The sequence below is a fragment of the Tursiops truncatus genome, chromosome 4, assembly GCF_011762595.2.
Source record: "Tursiops truncatus isolate mTurTru1 chromosome 4, mTurTru1.mat.Y, whole genome shotgun sequence".
Taxonomy (NCBI): domain Eukaryota; kingdom Metazoa; phylum Chordata; class Mammalia; order Artiodactyla; family Delphinidae; genus Tursiops; species Tursiops truncatus.
In genome coordinates, this window is record NC_047037.1 from 135,078,662 (window position 1) to 135,097,462 (window position 18,801).

The 18,801-nt window shown below is 47.7% G+C and overlaps 1 protein-coding gene and 1 long non-coding RNA gene across 7 annotated transcripts in view; one reads left to right on the forward strand and one right to left on the reverse strand.

Moving 5' to 3' along the window:
• Positions 1 to 806: 806 nt before the first annotated feature.
• Positions 807 to 4,060, reverse strand: LOC109547855 (uncharacterized). 2 transcript variants are annotated; one of them, XR_012331607.1, is made up of 3 exons: positions 3,610 to 4,060; positions 1,602 to 3,483; positions 807 to 1,550 (listed from the first exon to the last, which is right to left on the reverse strand). It is a non-coding gene; the product is annotated as an uncharacterized lncRNA (long non-coding RNA). The 2 variants fall into 2 exon arrangements; XR_012331606.1 differs by having other exon boundaries at positions 807 to 1,928; positions 1,977 to 3,483; positions 3,610 to 4,056.
• Positions 4,061 to 4,399: 339 nt separating this feature from the next.
• DOP1B (DOP1 leucine zipper like protein B) overlaps positions 4,400 to 18,801 on the forward strand; it is a 107,015-nt gene continuing 92,613 nt past the window's right edge. For 3 of the 5 annotated variants that reach the window (XM_033856043.2, XM_033856044.2, XM_073804485.1), the window contains exons 1-2: positions 4,405 to 4,570; positions 10,449 to 10,606. In XM_033856043.2, coding sequence (XP_033711934.1) covers positions 10,469 to 10,606 — 138 coding nt within the window. In that variant the 5' untranslated portion in view covers positions 4,405 to 4,570; positions 10,449 to 10,468. Of the gene's footprint in view, positions 4,571 to 10,448; positions 10,607 to 18,801 lie in introns of all 5 variants that reach the window. The other 2 variants (XR_004526447.2, XM_033856045.2) reach the window with 2 other exon arrangements.

The following is an 18,801-nucleotide window of genomic DNA, read 5'->3' on the forward strand; positions in this document are numbered from 1 at the left end:
ATGAGATTGGTTTTGCAAGCAGCCTCCTGCGTTCTGGTTATACCCTGCAGAAAAAAGACCTGGCGACCAAAGGTTCTTACAAAAGACAAGAAATATACTTGCAAAGAAAGTTTGCAAGGGAGTCAAGACTTCAGAAGGAATGGGTAGCCAAACAACAAAAATGCAACAGGGGGCTTCCCTGGTGTCGCAGTGGTTGAGTCTGCCTGCCAATGCAGGGGACACGGGTTCGTGCCCCGGTCCGGGAAGATCCTACATGGCGCGGTGCGGCTGGGCCCGTGAGCCATGGCCGCTGAGCCTGCGCGTCCGGAGCCTGTGCTCCGCAACGGGAGAGGCCACAACAGCTAGAGGCCCGCGTACCGCAAAAAAAAAAAAAAAAGATAAAGAAAAGCAGCTACAGCGTGGCCCAAAGAGAGATGGCCCCTCTTCTCACAGTGGCATCCATTCCCCAGTTTCAGACCATCCCTGAGATCCTAGGTTCTAAGAGATGCTCTAAGAAACTCTTGTATCCTTTAAAGAAGTTTCCCTTTTCCTTAAGCTGGTCTGAAGTGACTTACTGTTGCTTGCAACCAAAAGGAATCTAACGAACAGAAGTGCATGAAAACGTTTCATAGTATGCTGTAAAGGCAAAAATATCATGAAGTGAGAACCCATGGCGTGCTAGTCCATATGTCACGCTTAATACTTTCCTGACATTGTTTTATTTTTTTTTTTGCCGTACGCGGGCCTCTCACTGTTGTGGCCTCTCCCGTTGCGGAGCACAGACTCCGGACACGCAGGCTCAGTGGCCGTGGCTCACAGGCCCAGCCGCTCCGCGGCATGTGGGATCCTCCCGGACCGGGGCATGAACCCGTGTCCCCTGCATCGGCAGGCGGACTCTCAACCACTGTGCCACCAGGGAAGCCCCTGACATTGTTTTACATAATTCTCACAACAGTCCTTTGAGGTAGGGATTAATGTCATTTTTTCAAGTGAGGAAATAAAGGCTTGGAGAGGCTGATTAACTTATTCAAGATCACACAGCTAAGAGCCAAGAGTCCGAATTGTATCCAGGACTGTCTGACAGAAAACTTCCTTGGTGCCTCTAGCACTTGGTACATCCAGCTTCACTATGACGAGTGTAAAGACCACAGGCAACTCCCTTGGTGTAAAAATTAAGGAAGATGATACATTGAATCTAAGGGATTTGTAAGCCATATGGTTATTAGATCCCCAGACCAGCCTCTGTGTGAACTTTTCCATAAAGTAGATACATGAAATACGGTCTTAAAGTGGCATATTTTATTATTTATTTATTTGGCCGTGCCACACGGCATGTGGGATCTTAGTTCCCCAACCAGGGATCGAACCTGCACCCTCTGCAGTGAAAGTGTGGAGTCCTAACTACTGGACTGCCAGGGAATTCCCTAAAGTGGCATATTTTAAATGGATTATCTCATACGTGTTTTTAGGCACCAAATGGTGCCGAGATCCCATCCACATCAGCTTCTCTGCGATATACGCTTCTAGGTTGACACCCGTGTGGGAAACCCACACAAGCATCAGCTTTAGACCTGGTCTGTAGACTTTGCCCTCACCTGGTCTGTAGACGACTTTGCCCTCACCTGGTCTGTAGACTTTGCCCTCACCTGGTCTGTAGACTTTGCCCTCACCTGGTCTGTAGACGACTTTGCCCTCACCTGGTCTGTAGACTTTGCCCTCACCTGGTCTGTAGACTTTGCCCTCACCTGGTCTGTAGACGACTTTGCCCTCACCTGGTCTGTAGACGACTTTGCCCTCACCTGGTCTGTAGACTTTGCCCTCACCTGGTCTGTAGACTTTGCCCTCACCTGGTCTGTAGACGACTTTGCCCTCACCTGGTCTGTAGACTTTGCCCTCACCTGGTCTGTAGACTTTGCCCTCACCTGGTCTGTAGACGACTTTGCCCTCACCTGGTCTGTAGACTTTGCCCTCACCTGGTCTGTAGACTTTGCCCTCACCTGGTCTGTAGACTTTGCCCTCACCTGGTCTGTAGACTTTGCCCTCACCTACTGAACTGTAACAGGATTGTGACAGCCCAAGAGCCCAAACAGTGATACAGTGGAGATCAAAGCAGGTGATAATGACGATCCTGACAAAGGTTTACTCCTTACTGCAAGTCAACCACAAAGTGGGAACAGCATCAACTTCAGAACTATGCAAGATTTCTACGAAGATGGGTGGAGAAGAGACGGGCTTGGAGGGTCACCAGTATCTGCACACGGAAACTCAGAATGAGTTTCCCTGGGCCAATCTTCCTGATAGGTGGGCCAGCCTGACCCATTTCCTCTGATTTACAGTGCTTTCTTCACTCTCAAAAGGGGTAAAATTCTGATTTAAATTAAATTTGAAGTGCCCTAATTAGTTTATTATTATGCAAGGAACCTATGTTATTTACATGTCTTAAACAGATGAACACAGCTCAGTACATCAAGGGTGACAAGACAGCTTGACCCAAGTAAACAGATCCTTGTAAGAATAAACTTTTAAATCTTAGTGCTGTACATTTACATATAATCCTGATTATAAATGGAGTTCTTTTAAGGGTTTACACTACCCTTATTTGTCAAAGTTAATTTATATTAACCTCCCACACACCTGGCATTCTTCAGAGCTAGGTGACCTAACTATAAGGGAAGTGTTTTATTTTATATAAATGCACTAGGACAAAGTTGTACATGGTGGTTTTGGCACAAACTGATTCTCTCTCCTTAATGGTGGGTATAAGCAGTTCTTTTATCTCTGTTAGTTCAATGCCATGTGCAGTGTGGCTAGGATTTGAGAAACCTAAAAAAAAAGAAACACCTGTTTGTCAACTTTGTTTTTGTAAAGATGGAGCTTATCGCATCTTCATTAGGAAATCAATTTTCATGAAATTAATTCTTTGTCTTGCAAATGCTCAATCCTTTAGTTTTCTTCTGTTTTTACTTTAAGACCATTCCTATAATTGACCATTAGCGGATTTACATCTGGGACACTTGGTATATGCCAATTGGGTGGAGATGGAATCAGAATCAGAAGCCTGGCTGGTGAGAGGTCCAGCATCCCAAACTATTAAAACATTCTTGATGTTTGGGGGGAGGTGATAGATCCCCTCGGGAATCTGATACACTCTATACTCTTTCTCCAGAAACATACATAAACCCAAAATATTCTACACAATTTCAGCGTGTTCATGGACTCCCCACTCCCACCCCCCCAAACTCTTTCATGGATGGCCTAGCATTTATGAGCCCCAAACTAGGTCTGAAGATTCCCAGGGCACAGTGAGGGTTTAAATTGTTAGAGGCTTCCATAGAAATCGCAACCTCAATCAACAGGTGCCACTGTTTTGGTTGGCTGGGAGCCTGAGCCGGTGCAATCAGGATGCTCAGGTGAAACGTGCCTGAGTCCCGTCATCAGGTGCTTCTCGCTCTGCAGCTGTCAGACCAGGTTGGGTGCATCTGGACTGTCCAGGTCCGAAGGCTCCTGAGGATGACAGGAAGGGGTTAGAGTTTATCTGGAAACATGAATGCTCTTTAGACTTGATGTGAGGTCTCCTTTCTGAGCCAGAGCCCACATTAAGAAGCTCATTCCAGGAATTATCCACCTCACCTTCTCAGATGCCAAGGGTCGGAAGAGTGCGGCCTGTGGGGCCGGCGCACCTTACCAGGGTCCCCAAACCTCCAGCGGCCCGAGCGTGTACAGAAGGGTTCATTTCGCTTCCTCCCCGAGAGTTTGGGTGTAGTCCCGATGGCCAAGTGCCATGGAGCCCACCTTTCTCGGGTCCATCGGTTCTCCTTGTCTGTAACTCCAAACCTCTCTTTGGGCCGGCTGATTCACCGACCGACGTCCCCTTCCATTTGGGTGTGTCGGGGGAAGGCCCAGATGAGAGGCGGAGCCAAACCTCCCCCCAACCTGTGCGATGTCTCCCCAGAAGCAGACCCGCGGCGAGGGCAGGAGCTAGTTGTTCTCGCTGAGAGCGACGCCCGCCGCCGGGAAGCTGCGGGAGACTTGAGGCGGAAGCCCTGCGCTCTGGAGTCCGCGTTCAGGACCCGCCCCCGCGCGCTGAGGACCCGCCCCCGGGACCCACCCCGCCAGCCGAGGTACCGCCTCCTGGTCCCGCCCCGCAAGCCAAGGGCCCGTCTTCCGGGCCCTGCCCCGAGCGTCGAGGACACTCCCCGGCCTCTGTCCCACTCACCGAGCGCTCTCCCTTAGCCACGCCCCCCACGCGCCGAGGGCCCGCCTCTCCGCCCTGCCTCGCCCCGTCCGCAGAGAAGCCCCACCTTTGGCCGCGCCCCTATAAGCCAAGGGCCCGCCTCCCGGCCCAGCCCTTCTAGGCTCCTCCCCACGCACCGAGGGCCCGCCCTTGTCCCCGCCCCCAAGCGTCTAAGATCCGTCCCCCCGGCCCGCCTAGTGTCCTGGAGCCGCGGCCGCTGCGGCTCTGGAGCTGCGCTTCCTCCGCCGTTCCGGCTGCCGGCCGCGCCGCAGCTGCCGATCGTTTAACCCTTGGCGTCCAGCTCAGCTCCTCCGCGCCTCCCGTGGGCGCGCCCGCTGAGAAAGGCCGCCGCCGCCGGTAAGTCAGGCCGGAGCCTTCGGCCGCCAGGCGAAGCTGAGGGAGCCGGGGCGTCTCCTCTTGCGGGTCCGTGAGCGGCAGGTGCTTCCTCTCCGGGTGCACAGGGTTCGGGCGGCGCCTTGGAGGCGGGCCTGGTGTGCAGGTGGCTCCCCCGAGCGCGGCCGGGGCCCGCCGGCGCTCACTGCTGCAGTGCGGGGGCGGCCCTAGCGAGGCCGCTAGTGGGCGTGGGCTCCGGCCCCGGCCCCGCAAGGGACAGCCCGGGAGGCTAAGCGGGGTCCCCTCCCGGTTCCCCCGGCTCCCCGCAGCGAAGGAAGAGCGGCCGTGCCCGGCGTGGCCTCTCGTCCGGCAGGTAGAGGTCAGGTGGGTCACGGCCCGGGCGCCCCTCACCGCGGCCGGCGGATGCCGAAGCCGCGGCTTTGTTTGCTCGAGGTCCTGGTCGGGGAGCAGGGCTAGGGATCGAGACCTTTATAAGTTGAAGGCTTTCCTGTTAAGGGAAGACCCCCCAAGTCTTCCCGACTGTCCGCAGGAGAAGGGATCCCAGCCGTAGTGCGCGCTCAGCCGCCTGGCCCCTCCGTCTTGCAGGATTGCCAGCTGCTGCCTTCCTGGATGGTCTTTTACCAACTCAGTGCCGCTGCTTATGGAGTCTGTTACCCTCAGGTGTTTCCCTAACCTGGGACAGCTGCCCTACACTTGGGAGAATCTTTGCAGCATATTTTGGTAAGGCAGTGGAGGCGCTCCTCTCCCCCCAAGGCTTTCTCCCATTATGTGTCTTACATTTTTGCCACCTCAATTTAATTACCACTCTGAAAGACCCGATTCAAAATCATGTGCCCTACTTGATTAAACCACTTGCAGATGAGTGTTTCTGTGCTGTGACTGAGGATAACACTGGTAAGTGTTCTGGCTCATGGGAGGGTGACTCTGACCTATGTTCACTCACCTATGTTTTCATTTAACTCAGAAACGGTCCTTCGTGTAAACATCTTTAATACTAACTTCTTTTGGATCTAGACAGTTGATTTTTCACTCCAACTTGTTTTCCTAAGAAATTAAGAATGGTTAAGGTGAGAGATCCCCAGCTGACATTTTCCATTTTCTGGCGGATTCATCTGGTCTGATACGCCTGTTTATACGACTACTCCTTTGGGTGTAATTGTTAGGAGGCTGCAGAACTCTATCAGTCTTACTGAGCTATTGAGTCTCTCACAGAAAAGGTATCCAGAGTAGATTGCAAAAACATTGTCAAAAGAGGTCTATAAGGGCTGCGCTATTAATTTTACCTGTAGCTTAATGTAGTCGAGGCTCTGTGGCACCTGGCTGGCCTGAGCTGGAATCCTAATTCTGCCAGTTGCTTGCTATGTGACCCCAGCAATTTTCTGGAGTGCCTGATTCCCAGTATCCTCATCTGGAGGCTGATAATACCCATCTCTTAGGACTCTTGTGTGTTGCATGAGAGAAATACATGCAGAAATGATGGATTTGTCAAGCCCCCCCAAGAAGACTCGCTTACTAGCATAGTATCAAGTGCCCCATATTTTGAAATAAAAGAGCTTGCATATTTCCAAACTTCTCACCAGTGCTGTTAGTTACATTGAATCATACTTTCTTCTTATAGCCAACCATAACATTGAACTGCTCCAGTTACCTGCTCTTACCTGGCTGACGCCTTCCTAACCGTGAGCAGTGGTACCCCTCTGCCACCTCCCCTCCTAAACACATGTTATCGCTGACAAGGCTCTCTTCCTGCTAACAAGTGCCCACACCTGTGGACTTTGAGGACGTCTCTGCTGGTAGCTGGGCTTCCTCTGCCCTTCTTGCCAGCATGACTCTGTTACATCAGCCCACCCTCCATCACTGTGCCGCATTAAATTGAAATTACATGTTTAGGTATTTCCTCTTTTATTAGGCTCTTAACTGTGAGAGTAGAACCCTGCCTTGTTCATGTTTCTTTCTCCAGTGCGTAGACACCTAATACAGTGAACAGACTGCATGGAGTATTGCAGTGGTTCAGAGACACGGGATTTCAGACCTGTACATTTCCTGGAATTAAAAAAAAAAAAACTTATGGACTGTAGGGATGTACTAATGTCTTATCTCTTTACTTGGCAAAACAAACTACACCGCTCCTTACCATCCTTGATATTTTCAAAAAGTATGAAGGCTGTTATTTCAGAAAAAGGGGCAGGCCTTTCCAAGAATGAGCAGGCGATCTTACTGTGTGCCTATGCGTAGCACAGTATATTTTTGCAGAGAGGCCCAGCATGTGCAAAGGCTCTGTGGTAGAATGAGTTGTCTTAGGACAAGCAGAGTGCCTTGAGGAGAGTCAGGTGGAGACTTGTAGGCCACAGAGTGGGGTTGGGGGAGTGTGGACTTACTGTAGGCTTAATGGGAAGAGTTTAAACATGGTGGGGAAGTGCTTTATGTTTTAAGAGGACTTGGAGTGCTGTGTGAAAGTACACTGGAGAGGGGCAAGAGTGAAGGAGAACCCTTAGGAAGCTTCTGCAGCAGGCTTGCAGGAGAAAGGTGGCTTGCACAGTGGAGAGTCCACGGGTATTTTGGAAGAAGAGCCAACGGGACTTGGGTTGAATGTGACAGGTGAAGAGAAGGAAGAGTCCAGGACGACGTTGAAGTTCCCATAGATGGCGGGGCCACTTTCTGAGGAAAAGAAGACTGGAGAAGGAGCAGGTTGAGCAGATAGAATCAAGAGTAGAGGGTTTTTTAAACATGGAAGCAACTTAAATGTCCACTGACGGATGAATGTATAAAGAAGATATGGTGTATATACATGCAATGGAATATTACGCAGCCATAGAAAAGAGTGAAATAATGCCATTTTTAGCAACATGGATGGACCCAGAGATTATCATACTAAGTGAAGTAAGTCAGAAAGAGACAAATACTATATGATATCACTTCTATGTGGAACCTAAAATATGACACAAATGAACTTATCTACGAAACAGAAACAGACTCACAGACATAGAGATCAGACTTGTGGTTGCCAAGGGGGAGGGGAGGTAGGGGAGGGATGGGGTGGGAGTTTGGGATTAGCAGATGCAAACTATTATATATAGAATGGATAAACAATAAGGTCCTACTGTATAACACCGGGATCTATATTCCATATCCTGTAATAAACTATATTGGAAAAGAAGAAACAAAGAGGGTTTTTCAAAAACAGTGTTATTGAGGTATAATTTACAGACCATAAAATTCATTCATTGAAATATACTGTTCAGTGATTTTTAGTAAATTTACAGAGGTGTGCAAACATCACCATAATCTAATTTTAGCACATTTCCATTACCCCCCAAAAGAACCCTTGTGCCCATTTGCAGATACTCCCCTGTTCGTACTCCCCACCCTAGGCAACCACTGTCTAATCTACTTGCATCTCTACAGATTGGCCTATTCTGGGCATTTCATATAGATGGAATCATATAATATGTGGCCTTTTATGACTGGCTTCTTCCACTAAGCTTGTAATTTCCAGGTTCATCCACCCCGTCACATGTTTCAGGACTCTGTTCCTTCTCATTGCTGAAGAGCGTGCCATCGTGTGGCTAGACCACGTTTTGTTGACGGACACTTGAGTGTCTAGTTTGGGATGCACCTGGCTTGAGACACGCGTGCCATATCTGGGTGGAGAAGTCAGGGAAACACTTGCATGAATTTGGGCCTTGGAGGGGGAGGTTCGGGAGGTTATAAATCTGTGGGTCATGAGCATGAAGATGGTATTTGTTAGTTAAAGGAATGGAGAGATCATTGAGGGTGGAGAGAGAGAGAAGGCCCAAGCTTGGTGCCTGGGAATGCCAACATTTGGCAGTCGTGTAGAGGAGGATGGGCCTGCAGAGAAGGTACAGCAGAGATGTCGGTGGGCCAGAGGAGTGTGGGCAGACAGGAGGCTGTTTGGAGAAGGAGGAAGTGGCCTGCTGCACCGTCCTCCTGAGAGGTGAATGAGGAAACAGGGTCCACTGACGCTGGCAACTTGAAAGTTGTGTTGGCCTTAAGAAGACCGCAATGGGCCCAGAGCAATCGGAAAGCGAAGTAGAGGATATCGTGGGAGTCTTACAACCTCACTGTGGCCAATAAATGAAAGATTGAGGGTTAAACATCACGTTGTCCCTGCAGTTCAGTTTCTTCCGTCTGCGATATCTGGCTTTTTATTTGACTGGCTACATGCAGCTCGGTTAGCCAACTAACTCCAGCTCAGGGGATTTAATCATGTCACCATTGCTCCGTATTTCTCTCTCCTTTCAGACCACGTCCTAGTGAGATATTACTTAGGTTCATAAATCAAACAGGATTGTGTTTGGTTGTGAGTAACAGAAAACTTGATTGAACGGCGGCTTAAACAAATTAGCTCTTATGTGCAGAAAACAGTAAGTCCAGGGGCAGAGTGTCGAGGGTTGGTATGGGACCTTCTTAAAGCCATCTGGGGCCTCAACTGCTCTGTCCTTCCACTTATGCAGGGAAGTCGTGCCTTAAAGACGGCTCTTTCCTCGTGGTTGCAAAATGTGGCTTCAGCTCCAGCATCAAACCTTTGTTTCGGGCAGAAAGAAGGGGAAAGGTGGAGGACAACAGGCCAGAAGAGTCCCCCACCAGCAGTTCTATTTGTCCAGCACTGTCATACGGCCACCTAGCTGTAAGGGAGGCTGGGAACTATAGTGCCGCCCTGAGCAAAATGAGGGTTCTCTTAGTGTGGAAAAGGGGGCAAGGAATTTGGTGTGGGTGCCTGCCACACTTTAAATAGATCTTAATCAGATGGAGACTAGAGAAGGGAGGCAAGTGGAAACCCTAAGGCATCACTTTTGAGAAAACATTGGAGTATGGAGCTGGGCGACAAGAGAACGATTTGACATTTCCACGCCTTGTGGAGTGCTTTTCAGAGCTGTAACTTGTTTGAATAGACTGATGGCTTGACCTTCAGATTTTTTTTTTTTTTAAATGAAGGAGTAAAAACAAAACTTAAGCGTGTATTTCTATATGTTATAATGTATAAATGGTGGATGTTTTCGAAAAGGCAAATCTGCAGCATCTCATGTTTCCTTTTGTCACATTGGGGATGAGAAGAAAAGGAAATGGTTGCTGTTGGCATCGGGCTCAGGTAGTCGACGTCTCAGGCTTTGCAGTAGCTGCAGTGGTTCATATATAATGAATGCATCTATCCACAGGGGGAAAAAAAAAAAAGAAAGAATCGATCAAAGAATATACAAGGGCCAGAATAAAATGATGACTGCTTGGGCCCTGGTGTGACACACCTCCGCGCAGACTCCTCACCCAGGGGCATAGAGCTGTCGGGGGCCTGGCAGATAATTGGCACTTAGTAAATGAACAGGCACGCGGTGGGTTTCTGACACCACTGCTGTCAGACGCTTCACCCTTAGGTCCTTTTTTTTCCTCCTGGTTTTCTTGTAGAATATTTCCAATCCTCTCTCCGAGTCTAGTTGTAGAGGATTGGATTGCTAAACCAACTGTTCAATGAAGACGATAGATCTGCTTTTCCTTAGGTCTTGTAAATGCCCCATGCTGGGGGGGACCGCCTGCGTTGAGAATTGCCAGTCAGCAACAACATGCAGTTAGCCACTTTGTGACTTGGCCCCTAGAATTCCTTTTGTCCATTGAGTGGAACTCTAGCGTTTTACTTCTTTCTGCTCTGTCCATTCGTCTCCCTCGGAGTCCAGGAGGGCCGGAACCGTTTATCTTTTATCTGCCATCGTGCCTGGCTCAGGAGCCTTGCTAAATATTTGAGTTGGATCGCCCAGCACGTTTGTGCATAGGAACGTTTGTGGCCGTGTGTCCCCTGGGACTCTGGGCTGGGAACGCTTTTCATCCTCGAAGAGCTGCCTCATTTGTTTATTCACTGATTCCCTCTTAGATACCTTCTCTGCTGCGAGAATGGACCCAGAAGAGCAGGAGCTATTGAATGATTACAGATACAGAAATTACTCTTCTGTGATTGAAAAGGCTTTAAGAAATTTTGAGTCCTCCAGCGAATGGGCAGATCTCATATCCTCACTGGGCAAGCTCAACAAGGTATGTGGGGCAGGGAGTGTTTGGATTGCAGGGAGGCAGGGACACAGCTGTCCTTTTATTATTTCAAGGACTTGTCTTTTTAATATTACACTACATGCTGATTACAGCCATTAGATAAGAAGAACCACCGATAATTCTGTCACCCAGAGTTACCCACTATTAACCTATTGGTGTACGTTCCTCCCCTTTCAGCCCTTTTTTTTCTGAGCATAGACATGCAGTGTGGATATAGTCGATAAAAGAGCTGAACAGTCTGTTTTCTCAACAATATTTAGGTCTGAACAAGATAAATTTGTAAATTATCCAGTTATTCAAAGATGAATTGTCCTTCGTGTACTGCTTAGGGTCTTTATGGCTTTTTCTTCTCCAGTCTACTTTTTTCACCATTTTACTGCAGACTGGTAACTCCTAGAAGAATAAAGGATGAAATAATTACAGAAATCTGTCCGAAATTGTGCATGTGTTTGGACAAGGGAAAAGGGGTTGCGTCTGAGAAAACCAAAACTGGTCGCATGTGGTCTTGACCTCGCGTTCTGTGGATGGGGACCATTGTATTTTTCCATCCTGCCCAGAAGGAGGGTGACACAGTGATGCTCAAACACTCAGACGACCACTGTGACCTGTAGGAAGAAGATACCTGGGCTCGAAGAGGCTGTGCCTGGCTCCGTTACTGTCTGGCCAGGGCTCCTGGCTGTGATACCTGACTTTGGAGCCCGAGTGCCATATGGGAGCTGGGAGATGTCCAGCCTAGTCTGGGAGGTCCCCATTCCCCAGGTAACACACACCAGGGGACTCTATAACAAACCTCACTAAAGAGAAAGAATCTGTCCGTTTACCTCTTCAAGAGACCAGGGTAGGGGGAGTGAGAATGCGAGCAGCCTGACGACGGGGGCAGCGCCTGGGCAGCCGTCCAGCACCAACCTCCTGAAAGCAGCTATCAGCACCCACAGATGGCAAAGAGGAGATAGGCAGTTATTACAGGCAGTGGCCGGGAAACTGCACGGTCTCTGCAAAGTGTATTTACAACATGTGAACATCACGGCTGGTGCTGGCTGGGGTGGAGACGTGTAATAAAACAGCAAATAAGGGCTTGAGAGTGCTTTGGCTGTAGAGCTCTGACTCAGGACTTTTTCTAGCTGAAGGTAGCATTCACTGTCTTAAACGAAGGTGGGTTGCCTTTTCAGGGGAAAGCGAGAAGCCCTGGAATGGGACTTGGACAGGTTCGGGTTCTTCTAGGTGTTTCTCTGTTTTAGTACTTGACTCTCCTGGAATCTAAAAACAGCATACTTTTGGGGAGAGGGGGGTGTGTTCATTATGTTTTTTGTTGAGTTAAAATTCATGTAACATAAAATTTACCGTTCAGCCATTTTAAAGTGTGTGGTTAAATGGCTTTTAGTACATTCATGATGCTGTGCGACCATCACCACTATCTAGTTCTAGGACATTTTCACCACCCCAAAGGAAACCCTCTCCGTTGCTCCCCTTCCCCTGTCCCTGGCAGCCACTAATCTACTTCCTGTGTCTGTGAATATTTCATACAAAAGGACTGGTACAATGATGTGATATTTTGTGTTGGGCTTCTTTCACTTAGCACGTTTCCAAGGTTCATGCACGTTGTACTGTGTATCAGTACTTCATTGCTTTTTATGGCTGAATCATGTTCCATTGTATGACAGACCACATTTTGTTTATCCATTCATCAGTTGGGTTTCTACCTGTTGGCTCGTGTGACTAGTACTGTATGGATATTCATATACAAGTTTTTGTTTGAACACTATTTTCATTTCTTCCAGGTCTATACCTAGGAGTAGAATTACTCAGTCATGTGGTCATTCTATAGTAAACTTATTGAGGAACCACCAAACTGTTTTCCTCAGTGACTGCCCCATTTTACATGCCCACCAGCAATGTATGAAGGCTCCAATTTCTTCTCAATCTCAGTAACACTTATTTTCAGGTTTTTTGTTTTTTTTGTGTGGTACACGGACCTCTCACCGTTGTGGCCTCTCCCGTTGCGGAGCACAGGCTCCAGATGCGCAGGCTCAGCGGCCATGGCTCACGGGCCCAGCCGCTTCACGGCATGTGGGATCTTCCCGGACCGGCAAACGAACCCGTGTCCCCTGCATCGGCAGGCGGACTCTCAACCACTGTGCCACCAGGGAAGCCCTCAGGGTTTTTTTTTTTTGATGATAGCTATCCTAGTGGGTATGAAGTGGTATTTTGTGGTTTTGACTTGCATTTCCCTAATGACTAAAATTTTGAGTATCATTTCATTTTCTTATTGGCCATTTGTATATCTTCCTTGGAGAAATTCCTATTCAAATGTTACGTCCATTTTTTAACTATGCTATTTGTCTTTTTGTTGTGATTTGTAAGAGTTCCTTATATCAATACATTCTGGGTACTGGTCCTTTACTGGATATATGATTTGCAGATTTTTTTTTTCCCATTGTTTAGGCAGTCTTTTCATTTTTTTTTTTTTTTTTTTTTTTTGCGGTATGCGGGCCTCTGTCTCCTGTGGCCTCTCCCGTTGCGGAGCACAGACTCCGGACGCGCGGGCTCAGCGGCCATGACTCACGGGCCTAGCCGCTCCGCGGCATGTGGGATCTTCCCAGATCGGGGCACGAACCCGTGTCCCCTGCATCGGCAGGCGGACTCTCAGCCACTGCGCCACCAGGGAAGCCCGATAGTGTCTTTTGATGCACAAAATTTTTAAATTTTTGATGAAGTCCAATTTTTCCGTTTTTTCTTCTGTTGCTTGTACTTTTGGTGAATATCTAAGAAACCATTGCCAAGTCCAAGATCATGGAGATTTACCCGTGTTTTCTTCTAAGAGTTTTATAGTTTTAATTCTTACATTTAGGTCTTTGCTTCATTTTAATTTGTGTTTTGTTTTTGTATTTTGTTTTTCATAGATGAATATCAAGTATGTAATAAGGATAAAATTAACTCATAGCACACATGCAATTCAAACATGTAAAATTAAACAATCTACCATTGGGAAATACAAACAACGTATGTGCCAAAACTTCTAAAAAATACATGATAAACACAATAACCCATACAACCAGGGGTATTGGATATCTCTGGGATGGAAGGGGGGTGGGTTTGGGGCATGTGCATGCATTCTGATGTTCTGGAAACATTTTCTTTAAATTTAATTTTTTATTTTATATTAGAGTATAGTTGATTTACAATGTTGCATTGGTTTCAGGTGCATAGCAAAGTGATTCAGTTATACATATATCCATTCTTTTTTAGATTCTTTTCCCATATAGGTTATTTCAGATTATTGAGTAGAGTTCCCTGTGCTATACAGTACGTCCTTGTTGATTATCTGTTTATATATAGTAGTGTGTATATGTTAATCCCAAACTCCTGATTTATCCCTCCCCCCACCTTTCCCCTTTGGTAACCATCAGTTTGTTTTTGAAGTCTGAGTCTGTTTCTCTGTGTAATTAAGTTCATTTGTATCATTTTTTTTAAGATTCCACATATAAGTGATATCATATGATATTTGTCTTTCTCTGTCTGACTTACTTCATTAGTATGATAATCTCTAGGTCCATCCATGTTGCTGAAAATGGTATTATTTCATTCTTTTTTTACAGCTGATATTCCATTGTATATATGTACCACATTTTCTTTATCCATTCCTTTGTCAGTGGACATTTAGGTTGCTTCCATTGTCTTGGCTATTGTAGCTAGTGCTTCAGTGAACATTTCAGTGCCTGTATCTTTTCTTTTTTTTTTTTTCTGGCCACGCTGTGTGGCATGCAGGATCTTAGTTGCCCGACCAGGGATCAAAACCGTGCCCCCTGCATTGGAGAGAACAGTCTTAACCACTAGACCTCCAGGGAAGTCCCCCACCCCCTGTTTTTGCATGTGTCTTTTCGAATTATGCTTTTCTCTGGATATATGCCCAAGAGTGGGATTGCTGGGTCATATGGGTCATATTTTTAGTTTTTTAATGAACCTCCATACTGTCCTCCATAGTGGCTGTACCAATTTACATTCCCACCAACAGCGCAAGAGGGTTCCCTGTGCTCTACACCCTGTCCAGCATTTATTGTTTGTAGACTTTTTGATGATGGCCATTCTGACTGAGTTAATTTTTGTACATGGCGTGAGGTGGGGCTCCAACTTCATTCTTTTGTGTGTGGAAATCCAGTTGTTTTGCGTGTGCAGAGCCATCTGTTGAAGAGACTGTTCTTTTGAAGGGTCTTGGAATCCCAATTAACTATAGAGAGATGGATTTAATTCTGGACTTTCATTTTTTTCATTGATTTATATGTTTATCCTTATGCCAATACCACACATTTTGATTATTGTAGCTTTGTAGTAAGTTTTGAAGTGGGGAAGTAAGGGTCCTTCAACTTTGTTGTTTTTTTTTAGAATTGTTCTGGATTCCTTGAAATTCCATATGAATTTTAGGATCAGCTTGTCAATTTCTGCAAAAAAGCCAAGTGGGATTTTGATAGGGATTGCATTGATTCTGTAGATCACCTTGGGGAGTATTGCCGTATTAACAGTATTGTCTTCTAATCCATGAACACAGAATGTCTTTCCATTTATTTAGGAACATGTATATTTTGAGGTAGGTAAAATTATAAACTTGGAAAGTGCAGTTCTTGAGCATTGAGGTATTCTGTGAAACAGGCTTTGTTTCAGTGTACCTGAAAAACTTTCAGAAATGTTTAATCATTTTAACCCAACCCAGGTTATTGAGTACAGTTGAATCTTCCTTTAAGGAGCTTTGAAAGCATTAGCCATTCATTCTTTCAGTGGCCATCTGAGTGCCTAAAATGTGCCAGTAGGTGCCAGGGTGCAGCAGAGAGCAAAATGGACAAGCCCGTGCCCTCATTCTGGTGGGGATGGGGGAAGCTGGATGATAAAATAGACGTGTTGTTAGGTGGTGATGAGTGCTGTGGGAACCGTGAAGAAGGGAAGGGAGGGTGAGGGTTGCTGAGACGATGCCGTTTGACCAAGCCCAGAGGCTCTGGTGTGTCTGAGGCCAGGGAGGTTGCCACAGAGCAGGCGAGGGATGGGGACAGTGTAGGAAACGAGGCTGCAGAGGAAAGGGGTGGGGAGGACGTCTGATCGTGTCGGTCCTTTAAAGCTGGAGTCTGACAGTGGCCCCTGAGCTGGGGGCGGCTGCCCGGCAGAGTGCCACAACCTGGCTTCCCTTTTAGGTGCTAGAACCATTTCCAGCTGCTCTACTGGGTGGGGCCGGGCAGAAGCAGGGAGACCATTTAGGAGCTGTTGCTGTAACGTAGATGGGCCAGCAGGGACGTGTTTGGATTCTGAATGTACGTTGAAGGTGTTGCTAACAGGCTTTGTTCGCGGAGCGGATGTGGGATATAAGGGGAAAAGAGGAGTCCAGCATGACTTGCAGGTTTCTGCAAGGTTTTTGGCTTGAGAAGCTGAAAGGATGTGATAGGGAGGCTGGGCAGGGAGACCAGGGGCTCCCGTTGGAAGGTGTTAGTTTTTTTTTTTTTTTGCGGTACGCGGGCCTCACACTGCCACGGTCTCTCCTGTTGTGGAGCACAGGCTCTGTACGCGCAGGCTCAGTGGCCATGGCTCACGGGCCCAGCCGCTCCGCGGCACGTTAGGATCCCCCGGACCGGGGCACGAACCCGCGTCCCCTGCATCGGCAGGCGGACTCCCAACCACTGCGCCACGAGGGAAGCCCAAAGATGTTAGTTTGAGTGTCTGGAAGATGTTCCAGTGTGATGTCCATGGGCTGTGGGATACGAGTTGTATTGGATAAGAGTTTTAAAAAGACAACTTTTTGTTGTCAGCCAATTCCATGTAACCCCGCTCCTGTGTCCTCTTTGCGCCAGCTTCCTGTCCTCTGCTGCAATGATTAGGTAATGAGGGTGAGTGGCCCCCTTGATGAATTTGCAAGATGTTGTGGGATGAGGGCGACACTGTCGTCTGTCCCTCCCCCAGCCTTGCCGATGACAGCTGACATCCATAGAGAGCGCACTGTGCTGAGGACCTGGTGTGCATCCTTGTATAGACTTACAGCATGTCTTGAGATTGGACCCAGACTAAGCAACTTGTGCAAGATCATAGCCGGCAAATAGCAGAGGGAGGACCCAGACCCTGTCTGCCGGCCTCCAACACGGTGCTCTGGAGCAGGGCCCCCAGCTATTTTCATGTCAGTATCTGTGGCTCACGTAAGGGGTCAGGGATGCACCTCTTTGCTTTCTTCATTAGCCAAACGAGGCAGATCCGATTATTAGCCCCATTGTACTGGTGAAGCCCCCTGTCATATGGCTGCTCAGTGGTTGTTAGGGGTTGAATTGTGTCCTCCAAAATAGACCTGTCGTAACCCCCAGTATCTCAGAGTGTGGCCTTATTTGGAGATCTGATCTTTACAGAGCCAGTCCAGTTAAGACGAGGTCGTTATCCAGGATGACTCTGTCCTTATAAAAGGGGGAAATTTGGACCCAGACACAGACATGCGGAGAGGGAAGACGCCAGGAGAGAATGAAGGCAGAGATCCGGGGGATGCAGTTAAAAGCCAAGGAATGCCAAGATTGCCAGCCAACTGCCGGAGGATAGAAGAGCAGCCTGGAGCAGATTGTCCCTCACAGCCTCAGAAGGAGCCGGCCCTGCCGACAGCTTGGTCTCAGACTCCCGGCCTCCATTTCTGTCGTTGTAGGCCTCCCTGCGGGTGGTGCTTTGTTACAGAAACCCTAGCAAACGGATACGGTGGTAGAACCGCTGTATACTGAACACTTAGGTGCTTGGGACCCAGCACTGGATACACGGTTCCTGCTCTCATGGAACCTAAGGCTTTGCTGGTAGCAGACAGACAGCGAATAAATACGTGCCGTTGGGGGCTGAATGCTAAGAGGAGAAGTTAATGAGGAGAGCTGGTAGCGAGGAAGGAGGATGGGATGCTAGTTCAGGCAGAGACGGCTCTCTGATAATGTGACATTGGAGATTTGAGCAGAGGCCCGGATGCGTCGAGCTAGCTGGTGGGGAGGCCATCTGGGGCACGGGCCTGAGTCCAAGGTCCAGCAGGGGGCGGGCGTGGCTGGAGAGGAGAGGTGATAGGGGTTGAGGGAGGAGAGGTAGCCAGGGCAGGTCACCGGGCTTTGTCCTGCGATGGAGGGATGCCACTGAGCTTCCAGGAAGCAAGGTGACCCGTCGCTGCCTTTCTCCGTAGAGGAATCCCTCCGGCTGATGCATGGGGAATGAGCCTGATCACGGGAGCCTGTGGGTGGGAGTGGGCAGCCTCGGCACCCGCATCAGAGTTACTGGACGTGGAGGGTTTGGGAAGGTGCTGGAGAGAGCGAGCCTTGATCAGCTTAGCGATCACTTACTTCTGGGAGACTCGCGACTTCTGCATTCAAGGGTACCTGATAGGAGTTGATGTGAATAAAAAATTTTCTTAAGGCTTTTGTGATGCTTAGACTTCTTGGACTCTTGTGTGGACACACAAATTCAGTGAGTGAATTAGTGACGAATTAGTAAAAAATGCAAGCAGAAACAATATCGTGGTGTGCAAAGTTAGGTGCAGTTGTGTTCTAATTAAGGTGGACGATTGCAAGTTATAAAACACAAACCGTATACTCAACAGCAGAAGTGTATCTGGCTCAACTTGACAAGAGAAAACTGAGCCCCAAGAGGTTTTGGTTTGTCGGACTATAGACAGGTTCTAATTGTATTATTTCTAAAACTTGCTAAACTTTCAGTATCATGTTTAGAATCTTTCTGTATTATGGAAAAGTTTATCTTTTATAGTTTTATGTGTATCAACCTGAACAGGGTAATTTTTGCTTCGTTGTTTATCTGAGACTTCAAGCTGTCACCTTTCACGGATCATTTTTAGATAAATTTTAATCAAGGGCATTTGAGCCCTGTGAACCCAACCACTGTACCAAGCCTGGGGTAGAACTTGGATTATGGAAATGAAGGATCGTTTATTTAAACTCTACATTTAAAAAACCTTAGCACTGAAGCTTCTTTTAAAAAAAAATCATAATGGTTCTGAATGAACCACGTTTTTGGGGGGGGGATTTTTTGCTGCTTTTATTCAGTATCCCACTATTTCACAAAATGGCCAGATAGCAGGTGATGTGCATGAGTAGCAAGGGAAATAGGTCTTGGGTATTGTTAAGTGTTTCATCTTCTAAAGTCTTAACGCTGAAACGACAAGCACCTGCTTTTTAAAGCGGAGC